Raw genomic sequence first — 15253 nt, forward strand, 5'->3', positions numbered from 1 at the left:
CCCGCTAGTGTGGCTTGATAAAAGGAGCCCTAAGTGTACAGCCCTTGATGCAATATATTGAGAAATGCAAATGTTTTAAAAATATATATTTGTTTTTTTTAACCAAACTATTCAAACCACTCTCATATGTCATGATTAAACTAATAAAAGATATCCTTCAAAAGACCAACTTATCTGTTTAGTGTCTGCATATCAAGGATTTATAACTCCAGTCCAAGGGTGATAAGACAGGCCTGGTTTTCAGAATAACCCAAATATGCAAAACTCACCTGGCACTTGGACCTTCTGGATATACTAAAAACCAGAAGAACTTGTGATTTCTGGAGACAGAAGTTGAGACCCAAAGCACTAAAAAATATGGATTATCTTAATGAGAAAAGCAGCAGAGTTTAAGTCCCCTGCCATGGAAGGTTAACAGGGAACAGGAGGTGGCTATGGCTTCTCAGGTGTGAGAAATAAAGGAAAGAGAAAGATGACTGAAGAAAGAAGCAAATAATGGTGATGGGTCCCTGTGGGGGTGTCTACATTGAAGTAAAAGAGCAAGTGGGAGTTGGCCAGACATAATAAACTGAAGTTGGAGAGAGGCAGCTGCAACCACTCTGCTGTCTTTTTCATCAGTGCCTCACCATTCCATCCTTCCATTCTTTATATATGCATGACTGGGCCACGGTATGGCTCTGTGCTTGGCATCTCCAAAATGTTATCACAGCGAGTCTCCCAAGTCAAATATACACAATGGTAGGAGACGATCATATGGTCTATCTAGTCTGTCCACCCACACTAACTGCTCAGTTCTGCAATTCCTTTCTCTCCCTCAGATCCTCTCTGCTTTCCTCAGGCTTTCTTGAATTAAAATGCTGTCCTTGTCTCCACTTCATTTCTGTAAAGAAATAAGGTTAGGATTCACTAAACTCAGCGTTCGTGTCCTGACCAGTTTGCGATTGTTTCTCAATCTGATCAATCTCCCACCCGATCCGATCGTGCAAATGAGGGGAAACGGCATGCATAAGTAGGAAGCCATCGATTCACTAAGCAGAAGAAGAAACACCGATTGGGTTTGCCGATCCGAAATGAAGAAACTGCTGAGGACTAGTCGCTTACAGTCCTTGCTGACTCTACTGCTCTCTGCCACCCTGAAATCCCAGTATCGAGGCTATAAAACAACCATCAAAATAAAAAATAAAACTGTACATATGCATACGAACTCCCTTTTCATTCTGCAAAAAGCGCAGTGCGAGCCCGCGGGTTTAAAGCGTGTTCTTGTTCCATAATCTGGACGCACAAATTGAAATGACTCCTTTTAAAATGTCCACTTGTAGGGCCAGCACTAGTAAATTGCAGCCACCCCTCCCCCTTTATTTTGAGCTCGCTTGTGCGAACAGCAAGCGCACACGAAAATGGCATCTACAGCCAACAAGGATAATCTGCACATGCATGTCGATCGCTTGCGGGTGTGCGTCCGATCAGATCATTTGCATGCTGAATCTGTAGTGAACCCGTCGCTCTGCAAAACTCAGCCACGAATCGCCCAACAACGATCCAGATCTGTGAATTTAGTGAATCTGGGTCATAGTTCATTAACTTATCTCCTTTCACCTACATCTTAAGACACTTCATTCCAGAGCTTCCTGTCTGCTGAAAGACCAGCCTGCAGTGCATTTATACCATGGTGGTGGTGTTCAAATACAGGATTTTTAAGATATGGTGATATGGGAACATAACTTGCATAACTGCTGTCTGACTGATGGAATCTGAAGGCATATGAACCCTGAGATAGTATAATCCCTGGATATGGCCAGGCTCTTCTAAATTGTAAATCAAATTGAATTCCTTCTGGGGAATATTAGAGAATAGAGATCCATAAATACTAAAGTAATGTAATAGGTATCTGACAAAGCTATAATTGCCGATTGGGTAGGACAGGTACCCCAGCTAGTCATATGGTATGGCATCTAAAAGTCTTGCTTTACAGCAGGGGTGTCAAAGTCCCTCCTCGAGGGCCGCAATCCAGTTGGGTTTTCAGGATTTCCCCAATGAGATCTATTTGCATGCACTGCTTTCATTGTATGCTAATAGATCTCATGCATATTCATTGGGGGAATCCTGAAAACCCGACTGGATTGCGGCCCTGGAGGAGGGACTTTGACACCCCTGCTTTATAGTGAATGTGTTGATTTTGATTTAGTTCACAGCTTTTCCAATAGTAGACAAAGATGAGTTACATTCAGGTGTCCCCCTGAGCTTATAGTCTGCTTTTGTACCTGAAGCAAAGGAGAGTAAGAACATAAGAATAGCCTTACTGGGTCAGACCAATAGTCCAGTAGCCCATCCTCAAGGTGGCCAATCCAGGTCACAAGTGCCTGGAAAACCCCCAAAGAGCTACCGTTCCCAGGGCATGCAGTGGCTTCTCCCATGTCTGTCTCAATAACAGACTATGGACTTCTCCAAGAAATCGTCCAGCTATGCTCTCCGACCTTACCACAACCTCTGGCAATGCGTTCCAGGGTTCAAATGACTTGATCAAGATCATAAGAGGCATGGGTGGTATCTGAACCCTCACTTCCCATGGTTCTCAGCCTGCTATTCTAACCATTAGGCTTGTTCCTCCACTGCTCTTGGGTTGGTTATATGGTTTGCAAAGCTCGAGTATGTTTTATTATTGAAGTCTATTACTGCTTGGTGTGATAGATGATGGGGGTGGGGGGGGGGGTGGGGGAGGTAACTGCATGGCAAGGAATGATGCTTAACACAGTTTCTCTGTTATTATAACCGCACCCTGATTTAAGGGAAAAAAAATCTTTTCAAGTTTGTGTAGTCCTTTAGCTTTGCATTCATCAATAGAATAGATGCTTGTATGGGATCCTTACACAATCTGTACTTACATGGTGGTGCACCAGCTGTCACGAACTTACTTCCATCACTACCACCAGCTCGAGAATGTAAAATAAAAGGGACAAGACTAATGATTTAAATTCTTTTAACAATCAACCAATTTAAATCCTGTGATCATTTTATGCTGGAATTGGGACTCTGAATTAGAAACCCCCCCTCCCCCCCACTGATGGCTCTCTGCCTACTAGAACATGTTAATCTAGTTTCAGTTTATGTTTCCATAGTTTAACTTCTATTTTGAGACATTATGGATTTGTAAATTTTTAACTCCAATATTGCTGGACTTAAAATCCATGAATGTACTCTGATACATGCTATGAACACATTCCATGGTTTGGCCACTGTTTCATAAAGCAGGAGACACTAGTTCAATTCTTCTTTAAAATGGGCCAGCAGCATTCAGGGCTGGATTTTTATCATGGGTACCTATAAGCAATGAGAGGGGGGGAAGGTTTCTCTGCTCCATTTTCCTTCATCTTCCCCTTTTCTTGCATCCCTCCTTACCTGCCCCCCACTTTATCCTCTTCACTAACTTGGATCATAAGAACATAAGAATAGCTTTACTGGGTTAGACCAACGGTCCATCAAACCCAGTAGCCTGTTCTCACGGTGGCCAATCCAGATCACTAGTACCTGTCCAAAACCCAAGGAGTAGCAACATTCCATTATCTCCAGAGTAAGCAAGATTCCAGAATCCCAGAGAGTAACAAGATTCTAGAACCCCAAAGAGTAGCAACATTCTATGCTACCGATCCAGGGCAAGCAGTGGCTGCCCCCATGTCTTTCTCAATAAGACTATGGACTTTTCCTCTGGAACTTATCCAAACCTTTCTTAAAACCAGCTATGCTATCCACTCTTACTACAACCTCTGGCAATGTGTTCCAGAGCTTAACTATTCTGAATGAAAATTTTTTTCCTCCTATTAGTTTTAAAAGTATTTCCCTTGTAAGCCTTCACACTTTGACAGGCAGGTGGGAAGGGGGTAGGGCGCTGCAGATCCTGCCAGAACATGAGAATTCTGATTTTTGCAAGTGAATTTGCTGCCGCCACTGATGAAATTTGACCTGGCAGCACCAGGACAGATGGGGAAAAATCCTTGAATACCTGTAAATTACTTAGGCTATAAGTAGTATATAAATAAATACTTGGTTGCATTAAGAACATGATGTACTTGAGCTATGGGAAGGGAGGTAAGAAACCTTTGCTAGCATGGGAGTGGTAGTCATAGCTACCTTCATAGGCAGAATATGGAGATACAACCGAGGCATTTGACCACCACCATGGTAAAAACGTACTGCAGGCTGGTCTTTCCAACAGATAGGAGGCTCTGGAATGAAGTGTCATAGGATGTAGGTGAAAGGAGATAAGTTAATGAAATATTTTTTTACAGGTAGTGTGGAGACATAGAAACATGATGGCAGATATAGGCCAAATGGCCCATCCAGTCTGCCCATCTGCAACATCCACCATCTCCGCCTCTCCCTATTGGCTAAGGCTCTTAACATTTGCATCTCCTCTTCCTATAGGCTAAGGCTCTTTACACCTGCATTGAGAGGTCATAGAGCTTTATGGTTATAGAAACATGATGGCAGATAAAAGCCAAATGGCCCATCCAGTCTGCTCATCCGTAGTAACCATTATCTCTTTCTCTCTCTAAGAGATCCCACGTGACTATCCCAGACTTTCCTGAAATCAGACACAGTCTCTGTCTCCACCTCTACCTATATTTGAACTACAAAAAAAAAAAAAAGTGAGGATCTCTAAGGGAGAGAAAGGAATTGCAGAACTGAGCAGTTAGTGTGGATGGGCAGACTAGATAGGTCACGTGATCTTTTCCTACCATCATGTTCTCTATTTGTATTGGATTACCAGATGTACATAAAATTGTCCACCTGTAACTCTCTAGCTACTGAGGGATCCTGTGTTGCCTGAGCATGTTTGCTGGAGAAGGGGAATAAAAAGCAGGCAAACACGAAAGACGTTTTAATGAACAAGCTAAACCATCTAGTCACACTTACTGAAATCCACCCCGTGATCAGCGCCATTCTTGCTCAGAATAGGGCTACTTCTCTCTGACCAGTTGGCTACTGCTGCTAAGTTGCAGTCAACGCAATACAGAAAACCCATCTTACCATGCTGACCACATTTTGGGCTCGGGGTAATTCCATGCTATAACTGTCACATATCAGGCAGTTTAGTCAACCCTTGTATTCTACAAACCAGTGCTCATAAAATATTAAGTCACAGTATGGCTTCTCGGGAACTGCACATTTAACAGCGAGTCGCTCACCAACTCTGTTTTAACAATGCCATTTCATTTAGTCCAGTGTTCAGAGCTTAGTGAAATGGAAGGAGAATGATGAGTTTCCACTCTCCCTGATACTGCACAATTCACTTTAGGTTGAGCTTTATTTACCATACCACCTTCTTGTAACTAATCTGGGACCAAGGACATTTAAAATTATGAGTAAAGTATGCTCCATATTGGCTAGTCCTTAGGGTTAAGCACATTCTTTGACAACCTAGTAGGTGCCAGTTTCTCTTTTCAGCCATAATTTTTAAATTTTTTTTTTTTTTTTACCTACCCTGTAACAAAACCTCATTGTCTCATTGGCACTTCAGATAACACTACAATGATGTGACGGTGAAAGCGTCCTCAGTGTGTTGATCTAGCACTGGGCCAAGAAAACCACTCTTCATGTTTGGTGCCGACATAACTGGGTGCCCCTGGGTTGGAAAGCTAGGGTACCGATAGCTCTCTTGCAACTGGAACATTGAGTCTCTGGGCACAGGGGAAACACTCAAGTCATTCATCAATGGACAAGCATAGGTCCCTCGGTGGTGACCCCTTTCCATTTCAAGTGTTTCTTTGTCACTCTTAGAGGTGGTGGGACTGACCATAAGGGGATTGAGGCAGGAGGTGGCTTCACTTCTCCCCATGAAGTCCGCCAGCATACCAGCCCCAAGTTTTCCATCATATGGTGGACTTCTTGTGATGGAATTCTGGGGGTACCAGTAGCTTGCATTTTTACAGCTAGGAGAGTCATAACGAGGTTGAACCATGCTAATGTCACGGCAGGTGTTCATGTGTGCTGGATGCGGCATACTGACCCCCTGCATGCTATGCTTGAGGGGGTCACATGCTGACATCTTCCGGAGCTCATTTGGCCGCAGGTCATCCTTGAAGGCTAGGGTAGGTGAACAGTTCGGAGAAAAGACTTTGTGTAGTGCCTGATCAAAAGCAACCTGCTGACTAGGTGTGCCCAGTGGGTGTGGGAGAGACTGAAAGTGCTTGCTTTCCATGTCTGTATGTCCAATGCCAGGGGAATCACACTGAAACCCTTGCCCAAATGTTCCATCGGAAGGGGTAGATGGGTTCATAGAGTAAGGTTCAGCAAAATCACACTGGTCTCTCTCACCAACACCAAACCCTCGAGACTGTGAAGGAAGTGGAGACATACTGCTATCTCCACTGTAATAGTCTAATCCAAGATCTGCACTGTCTTGAAACAATGGATTAACTGGCTGTGGTTTGGGGATAAATTTGGCTTTTGCAGTAGCCCTTTCCCTTTTATTTGAAGAGCAGGCCCCTCTGGACCCTCGTGGTTGCCTTGGCCCAGTATTCCTCTTGGGAGGATACCCAGAAGCAGAAGTATTAGAGGTGGGAAAATTCAAATGAGACGTGTCAAACATGTCCACTTTCTTCCGCCGGCCTCTCCCAGGTTTGGAATTATTATGGAAAAGGACACTCTGGTTCCAGTTGTAGCCAGGGCCTGATGAGGTTTCATTCCAGTCCATCATTAGTTTCTCCAAGCTGGAGAGGCTCGACTGGCCCTCACTTGAGGAAGCCTCGCTGTTGGCCCTCCTGTAACCCCCAGGTTGGTTAAAGTGAGTGCTGTCAGAAGATGACTCAGAGAAATTCTCAGATGTGGTGTTTTGCTTGGCTTTCTGAGGGGTGTAATTGGAGATGTCCAAGATAACATTAGGCTCTGTAATGTGACAATCAAACATTGGGTTGTAAAACTGGCCAAACCCTTCAGTGTTCCAGTCCATGTTGCTGTAGTTTTGACGGAAGGTCCACTGAGATGAGGTGGGGAACTGCCTGCAGTTTTCAGTAGAGGGCTGGAAGGTAGCAGAGCTCTTTGGGACCATATAACCTCCAGGAGACACTGTGCTTGAACGGCTGTCGCATCTCAGGGGCATGTGAGAAGTAGTAGAAAACTGTGTGGGCTCAGAGTTGTTGAAATAGGAGGTGGTTTTGTTCAAGGCTAAAATGGGTCCTACTGTCTGCTGACTATAACTGGTACTATGAGCACTACTAGGAGAAGACGGCACACTGTTCCCACTGCTGTAGGCAAAGCTGCAATCCTTGTTGCTAGAGCAGTCCTGGGCAGTGTACTGTTTGCCTTGCTGGAATACATTGGAGGAAGGCAAGTTTTGTCCTGCCCCATAGCCACTGTACTGTGCATAGCCACTAGTAGCAGGATGAGCAGTTGGCGACCTGGACACAGATGATGGTTGTACCAGCTTTTGAAATGCATCTGTGCCATGACATTCAGAAGCAGTCTGAGACACTCCGGCATAACCAGCAGTCCTGCTATGGGGAAAAGCTTGCCTGCTCTGCATAGCTGCCTGGAAACGGGGTTCACTGCTAGTAGGCCCAGTCTTGGCACCTCTGTTCTGGAACGATGCCAAGCCCCTGGGACTGGGTGTTACATTAGATGTGGTATAGGACCCTGATGACTTTCGTGACTCTGGTCTCTGGGATGATAAAGCAAAATCCACTAGATCAGATGAGTCATCTGAATCGAGCAGAGAGCGGAAATATCCAGTGAAGAGACTGTGTCTGTCTTGGCTGCTACTCTCGGTTTGGGAGGACAGATTGCCTCCAGGGTAATACCCAGCCCTACTAGGTGAACTACACTCTAACAATGAAGAAGGAAATGCCCTGGACTCAGTGCCCTGAAAACTGCAGTTCCTGTTTAACTGATTTGGGGTATTAGCATTATGGGGATCCCACTGCCCCCCTTTCTCCCCAGTCCAATCTAACATACCCTCTTCAAAATTAAGACTGGTATTTTGTTCAGGAAAAAATGCTCCATTTTTACGAGATCTCCTCTTACGCTTTGGTTTTGCCACATTATCAGGCTCTGCTCGCCTTCGCTTCCGCGGACGCATAGGGTCAATTTGTGGCTTTACCTTCTTCTTCCCTATACCTTCAAAAAAGTCACTGAATGAGCATCTCATTGGCTCAGAGGAATTACTTCCTCCTCGTCCTCCAAAGCCTCCAGCTTTGCCCCCTCTCCGGCGGTACCCTTGTACCCTGTGCAAGAACTGTGAGATGCTCTGGGTGTCAGGAGCTTGGTGGACAGATTCTGGCACTGTGGGAGTCCAACATCTTGGTGGCGAACACTTGACAGCACACTGGCTTTGCCTGTTGAGAAATGCCAATTTGGCTAAGACATCTGTGTAGTCTGCCTTGTTGTCATTTGTGTCAGCTAAGTAAGAAGGTTGTGGGGATGCCAACTTCTGCTTTCTCTTCCTCCTCCTCTTCACCTCTTGAGGTGGTGATGCTTCCTTGGGCTTGCTTTGTACTAGAAGTAGGTTTTTGGGAGGGCGACCTCTTCTGCGTTTCAGAATAATTGGCAGCTCACCTGGTGGGAGTACTACAACCACATTTCGTCCATTATTCTTCATTTTTACAAGCGGTGTTGGCTCCAGCGTAGATATGTTGATCAGTTCTTTATCGCCTATACTCAGATTACTAGTCAGTGAAGATACTTTGTATGTAGTTTTATTTCTTCTGCCAATTGTAACTGGAATTCTGGCTATTCGCACTATCATTTTACGGACACCTCTACACTTGGCCTTCTTTGGCTGCACTTCAGCAGCTTCTTTTTGTATTTCATTAGATCTTTCCGATAAAGTCTCGGGACAAACCTGTGTCTCAACTGGGATGGCTACAATGTCAGTGGTGGGCAACTGAGGTGGCATGATATCTAAATTGCCTTCTACTATTCTTCTTGCTCTCCCGGGTTTCCTGCGGCGACAAATCTTTGGTTTATCCATTCTACGTAATGCATATTTCCGGTGGTCTTTGGAGACTCGCCCCATACCAACGCTTTGTTGGACAGAACAGATGTCCAACCCTATTCCATTCCCAACAAGGTAGCTACTGAGAATGGGGCGAGAATCTAGCAGCGGAGACTCAGACATCTGAAGACCCAATGATTGTTGGTCTGAACTCTCAACTGCTGGCAATGATGACTCCATCATCTTGGCAGGTAGCAGTGCTGTATCCATCATCTGGGCAGCTGTCAGTGGTGGCTCCATCATCTGGGCAGCTGGCAATAGTGGCTCCATCATCTGGACCTCCAAGAGATGGTCCTCAAGGGTCTGCAGCTCTGGTGTTGGAGTCTCTGGTGACTGCAAGTCTGATATCTGAGTTTCTGGAGACTGTGTCTCTGAAAGCTGCTGATCAGGAGACTGGGGCTTTGATATTTCAGGATCTAGTTCTAGTTTTTGGGTATTCAGCATCTGCTCATCTCCTGATTCAGATTCTGGGGACTTAGAGTCCAATGATTGGGAATTCTGCAGCTGAGTTTCTGACTCTAGTACCTGTGGTTCTAACCAAGCCAGGGCTGCCAGTTCTCTCAAGACATCAGAGCCTGCAGACTCCAAGGAATCCATAGGGTCTAAATCACTGTTGCCTTTGTAAGGGTCTTCAGATGGTTCCATCACAGAAGCCTGACTTTCTGACCCCATAGAGATCTTCTCACAAGATGAAATAGTTTGAACTGGCAGTTCTTCTTTGGTGGTGCTGCTTTGTGCTACCCTCTCCTCTGGGCTCCTTATACTGTTGGCAAGTGCTGGGGATGAGAAGAAGCTATACTGTAATCCTCGGTCACTATCACTAATGCTATTTATGGCTCTGCTTTCTATAATCTGAATGGTGTGGCTGTTCATCCACAGGTTACTGCAGTCTAAGTGAACTCCACTGTTCTTCAGATCCTCGGACAACCGATTCAAATCCTTCATAATGTCAATCAGTTGCACTACTGGGTGAAGGTTGATCTGTCCGTTTCCACACTTGCTCTTCAGCAGTTCCACAATACTGTCAATGTTGCACTTTCCAGATCCCAGTGTGGCACTGCAAAATGTTTTGGGTGCTCGGTCAACTATGGCCCTTTCTTCTAGGGCTCCCTCAAGTACCCTTGGGTCACTAGCACAGCCAAGCTGGTTTGTAGACAAAAAGTCTTCCTTTGTATTGTTTTGGATGCAAGTCACTTGACACGTCTCAGCTGGATCTCCGTGTAACAAGATGTGTTGCTGGCATCCTCTGCTAAGTGGTGGGCATGGACTGTCTGAAAAGATTCCAGTACCACAGGCCAGAGACTCCTCTGAACTTGCAGTCGGCCTATCGGGCAGCACTGAATGTTGAGTATGTCGCCTAGAAATGTACTTGGGTTCTCGAGAGTAGTCAGATGGGCGTCGTGTAGAGGCCTGTGGTTTCATATGGATTTCGAAATCCTGATATTTGGCAGCACAGCTGGTGATACGGGAGTCTGCAAAGCTGATGCTGGCACCTGCAGATAAAGGAAAAGATGAAAATTAAGCGTGTGTAGTCACAAAAGTTTAATATATATTTTTTGAAATTAAACGTTTAAAATGGTCCAACTTTATTTTCTGTCCTAATTAGCATGGGAGAGAAATAAATGGTTAAGGAAATCAAAAGTAAATTTTTAAGCTATATACTCATAGGAAAAGGTTTCATATACCCTTCAGCAAAACTAACCAATCACAGAATTTTAATCTAGATATTCTCTAGTGCATTCTAGATCTTGTCATTATGACTAAAAACACAACAAAAAACTAGAAAATAATAAAATTAGGCCTAGGTCAAAGCTCATGATGGCAGGGAGAGGTTTTAAAGTGGACACACTAGCTCTTGTGGTATAAAATTATAATTTATTTGGAAGTCTCCAGCTCATATACTTAAGACAAAAATAGCCTTATTGTATGAGGAGTGTAAATAGAAGTGCTGGAAATACACGTAGGATATTCCCAAACCAGTCAGAGCTCCCTCACAGCAACAGCATCTCTTGCACCATCAGTGTCTCCTCACAGCAAGGGCCCATCTGTGCATCCTAGGAGTTAAAGTACTGCCAATATGATTTGCAATGACAGCATAGCAACATTGATGCATCGCTAGGTTTTGGTTTTATTTAAAATAGATGAAATCCAATGGGATCTGCAAAAACAAGACTGGATCAAAAATATCAGTGTGACAATTTTAGAACTATAAATTTGCTTATGCAGTCACTTCAGAAGCCACCTTGGCCAGCAAATTCCCTCCTTAGACTCAACATTGCCAACAATTAATAGCTGCAAGCCAAAAAGGCTGAGCAACAAAATGGCATCTTCTCAGAGCTTTTAAGTCACTCTTTAAATCAGGGCTGCCCAAGTCCGGTCCTTGAGATCTACTGAATATGCATGAGAGAGATTTGCATACCAAGAAGGCAGTGCAGGCAAATCTCTCTCATGCATATTGATTGTAGATATCCTGAAACCTGGCCTGCCAGTGGATCTCGAGGACTGGACTTGAGCAGCCCTGCTTTAAATAAACGCTCATCATGATACACTTCCTGATGCTGCCTAGTGAGTTTACTCGTAGAACAGCTTCCAGGTGCCCAAGTTTCAATATAGAACACTAGGTAACCCGGTGTTGGCATTACCTTCCTGTACGTTTACATAACTGTAGTTACACCAGCCACGGACCTGGTGTAACAGCAGTCACGTCCAGTAAAGGCAGTATTCTATAAATTATATGTGTAAGGGGGAGCCCCACCTATTTCCCACCCATCTATATGTCCTCCTTGCATTTATGCACTATTTTACTTGTGCATTACACAACAGCAAAGGAAATTATACAGTTATGTATGCAACTGTTAGTATTCTGTAAATTTACACATGCAAGGGATGTGCAGTCATGGGTGCCCAGTTACAGAATCTCTCTTTGTATGCAGGGAAAACAAACAGAAAATATATATAGATTAGAAAATGATAGGGGGACAAATATTTTCCTCATCCCCAAGGATACTCATTTTCCCATCCCGGCGAGTTGTATTCCTGTCCCTGCCCCATTCCTGCAAGCTCTGTCCACATCTATACAAGCCTCAAACACTTTAAAATCATAAGTGTTCGAGGCTTGTGCGGTTAAGGCAGAGCTTAAAGGAATGGGGCAGGGACAGCGAGAAAACTGAAGGGGATGGGACGAGGAAATTGAGTTCCTGCAGGGATGGGGAATAATTTTTCCTCATGTCATTCTCTAATATATATCAAAATGATAAAGGCATTGCTGCAATCTTCAGCTTTACTGGGAAAGCAAGGGAGATCTATAAGACAGACTGTAGTAAAGGAAAGTATCTGGCTGTGCAGGTAAACTCAAGAGATTCACTTAGTGGCATAGATACAGGGGACCTCGGCCTAGCCACTTTAGCTGGGGTATCCCCCACACCCACTATAACTATGGCTGATGGGAGGCCAGAAACTTCTCTATGCTTTCAGTCAGTGACACTTTTCATGAGCAAACACTTCTTCCCCTCTAGCACATGCACAAAAACTGAGCATGCAAATTGCTTGGGGGAAGGAAGGGGAGCAGCCCATGGAAAGTGTCACTACTGCAGGCGTAAGGAAATATCTGGTTGCTCCAGGACTACACTCTTCAGCTGATGAGGTTGAGTTTGGGGTTGGCCTCCATTTGAGACTCAGCTCTTCTCCCCACCTAAAAAAAACCAACAAAAACTGAACACCTAACTATGCTACTGTATTCACTGCTTCCCACCCGGGGTATTGTCTGCATAAAAGGGTCTTTATAAAACATGTCTTTTAAATAGTACGATAGTATGCTAATTATTTAACTTCTAGCCTAACAGTACAAAATCAGTTCAGAAAGTCAAACTTACATCACTGTTTAGCATATGCCCGAATTATTAAATATTTCCAAAGTCAAACCCAACTCCTAATCTATGCTATGCAACAGCAATTAGAATGGAAGAGACTTGAGAAAGGGTGGTGGTCTTTAGGGAAGATGCTGATCAAACTACTTGGCTTATTAAGGAAAGAACTTACCATCTGTTTTGTTGCTTCGAATATTACACTTTAGTTCCCTGCAAAGAAAGAAAAAAATGTAACAGTTATTATTCTTGAATAGTGAATACTTCCACCCAGATCAGACCCAAATGCATGCCTCCAACTCTGAACCCATTATATTTATTTATTTTATTCATTCATAGTCTGTCTAAAATCTAAACAAATTACAATAGGCATACATAGCTTAAAAAAACAACCACCCCACATTATCCTAGGAGTTGGGATGTTGTCAACAGGCTACACTTCGAATCATGACACACAAGTATCTGGACTTTTATAATACATTCTAGTTCATAGAAATGAATTCTCAACTCTCCTCAGAATCTGAGCGAAGTGGACCCCCAAATACAACATCAGATACGTACTATAAAAATTTATGTGACCCGAGTATATTAATTCTACAATGCTCTCAGTACTTGCACAATACAAGACAGTTCTACAAGATGAGAAAAGAACCTATGCAAATTCTTCCTTTATTTAAATAGACCCAAAATTCCCCCCAACTAGACTCACTTTTAATAGACTAGTGTCACTATGAATATAACAAATAAAATCTTATTTCATGATCATACCATCAAATCTATGAAATTAAATGTAAGAACTCAATTATGTATATCCTAGAAACAGTGGCTCTGAAACCTGTCCTGGGGACCCCCAACTAGTCATGTTTTTGGAATATCCTTAATGAATATTCATGAGAGATTTGCAAACACGGCTGCCACTGCATACAGATTTAATCTCATGCAAATTCATTGCAGGTATCCCAAAAATCTGACTTGCTGGGAGCAGGATATAATTTGGAACTACCACCTAGACAAGATAAAGAGAAACACTTAAAAGACCTTAAAGGCACAAATGATTAAATAAAAAAATTTTTTTCTTGAAAAGGTACTTTAGAAAAGAATTCATAATATGATGCTCAAAACGAAATAGACCCAGGTGTAACATTATCAAATGTCTTCATAGGAAGGGTGGTGAAGACAAAAAAAAAACAGCCTCCAGGATGAAAATGGAGGACAATGCAATACCACAATCTAAGGTGGCTTGGAATAAGCACAGAGGATCTTTAGCTGGGAGGATGTTAAGACTATAGCCAGACATTGAGTGGGCTCTGCAATGCTGCATCAAGAACAGGCAGATCAGATGGACCTTGTACTCCTTTATTCGCCTTCAATTTTTGTTTGTGTTTTGATCTTGGCTCGCTCACTCAAGGTTTAAGAGATGAAAAGTATTATTGTGTTATTATACCACTAGGGGTCCCCGGTCAGCTATGAATTTTGCTTTTAAGATCCAACAGGCGCTTGTAAGTCCTCATTACTTTTTCTTCCATTCTACTCAGACAAGTGATTTAAAAAGTCTATCAAGCAGATTCCTTCTACAATCTGGCAGAGAAACTTGAATAGCATACCCAACTTGCCTGGAAAAAGTCTAATCCTGTACCACCCTCAGAAAAGCAAAGATACTTACCTGTAGCAGGTGTTCTCCAAGGACAGTACTCATGGACACTACTAAGTACACTGTCACTTCACATCTTTACACCGTGCTCATACTGTGTGCATGCTGATGCCTTCCCACACAATGCCAGCTTGCTGGACCAGTTCAGTAACAAAGCTAAGAAACCAACTAGGGTAGGTGGGCAGGCTGTAAGAATATGGCTGCTGTCCTCGAACATCTGCTACAGGTAAGTATCTTTGCTTTCTCCGAGGAAAAGCAGGCATAATATTCTCAACATGTGGGACTCCCAAGCTGCAAGGATGACGACTCTGGAGAAAGATAATGTATATATAAACATGATCCTGGTGAAACACAAGAGGGTTATAGGGAAAATTAGCACTTGGGAAGTAAACAGTTTGCAGAACTGCTTGTCCAAACTGCCTATCTCTTCTAGAGTTTTGTTCCAAACAGTAGTGAGAAGTAAAGGCATGGACTGAGGACCAAGTGGCCGCTTTGCAGATGCAGAGCGGAAATGAGCTGCCGAAGTAACCATAGCTTAGACATTGTGAGCTGTTAGATGGCCCTGGAATGTCAGCCCAGCCTGATTATACATGAAAGAGATACAGTCCACTAGCTAAGTGGAGATGGTTCTCTTGGAAACAGAAACTCCGAGTCTCTTAGGGTTAAAAGCTACAAAGAACTGGGAGGATCTTCTATGAAATTTAGTCCAGTCCAAGTAGTATGCCAGAGCATGCTTGCAGTCCAAAATATGAA

General features: G+C 43.5%; 1 protein-coding gene across 3 annotated transcripts in view; it reads right to left on the minus strand.

Annotated features, from left to right (window-relative positions):
- The window catches only part of AHDC1 (AT-hook DNA binding motif containing 1), a 268162-nt gene that overhangs the window by 18426 nt on the left and 234483 nt on the right, over positions 1–15253 (minus strand). For all 3 annotated transcript variants that reach the window (XR_004540312.1, XR_004540313.1, XM_033954383.1), the window contains 2 exons: positions 13025–13062; positions 5479–10479 (listed from right to left, as the gene is read on the minus strand). Coding sequence is in view for 1 of the 3 variants with exons in the window: in XM_033954383.1 (XP_033810274.1) it covers positions 5522–10479; positions 13025–13062 (4996 nt within the window). In the remaining 2 variants the exon portion in view is untranslated. The remainder of the gene's footprint in view (positions 1–5478; positions 10480–13024; positions 13063–15253) is intronic.

The sequence above is a fragment of the Geotrypetes seraphini genome, chromosome 8 (genome assembly GCF_902459505.1).
Source record: "Geotrypetes seraphini chromosome 8, aGeoSer1.1, whole genome shotgun sequence".
NCBI lineage: Eukaryota > Metazoa > Chordata > Amphibia > Gymnophiona > Dermophiidae > Geotrypetes > Geotrypetes seraphini.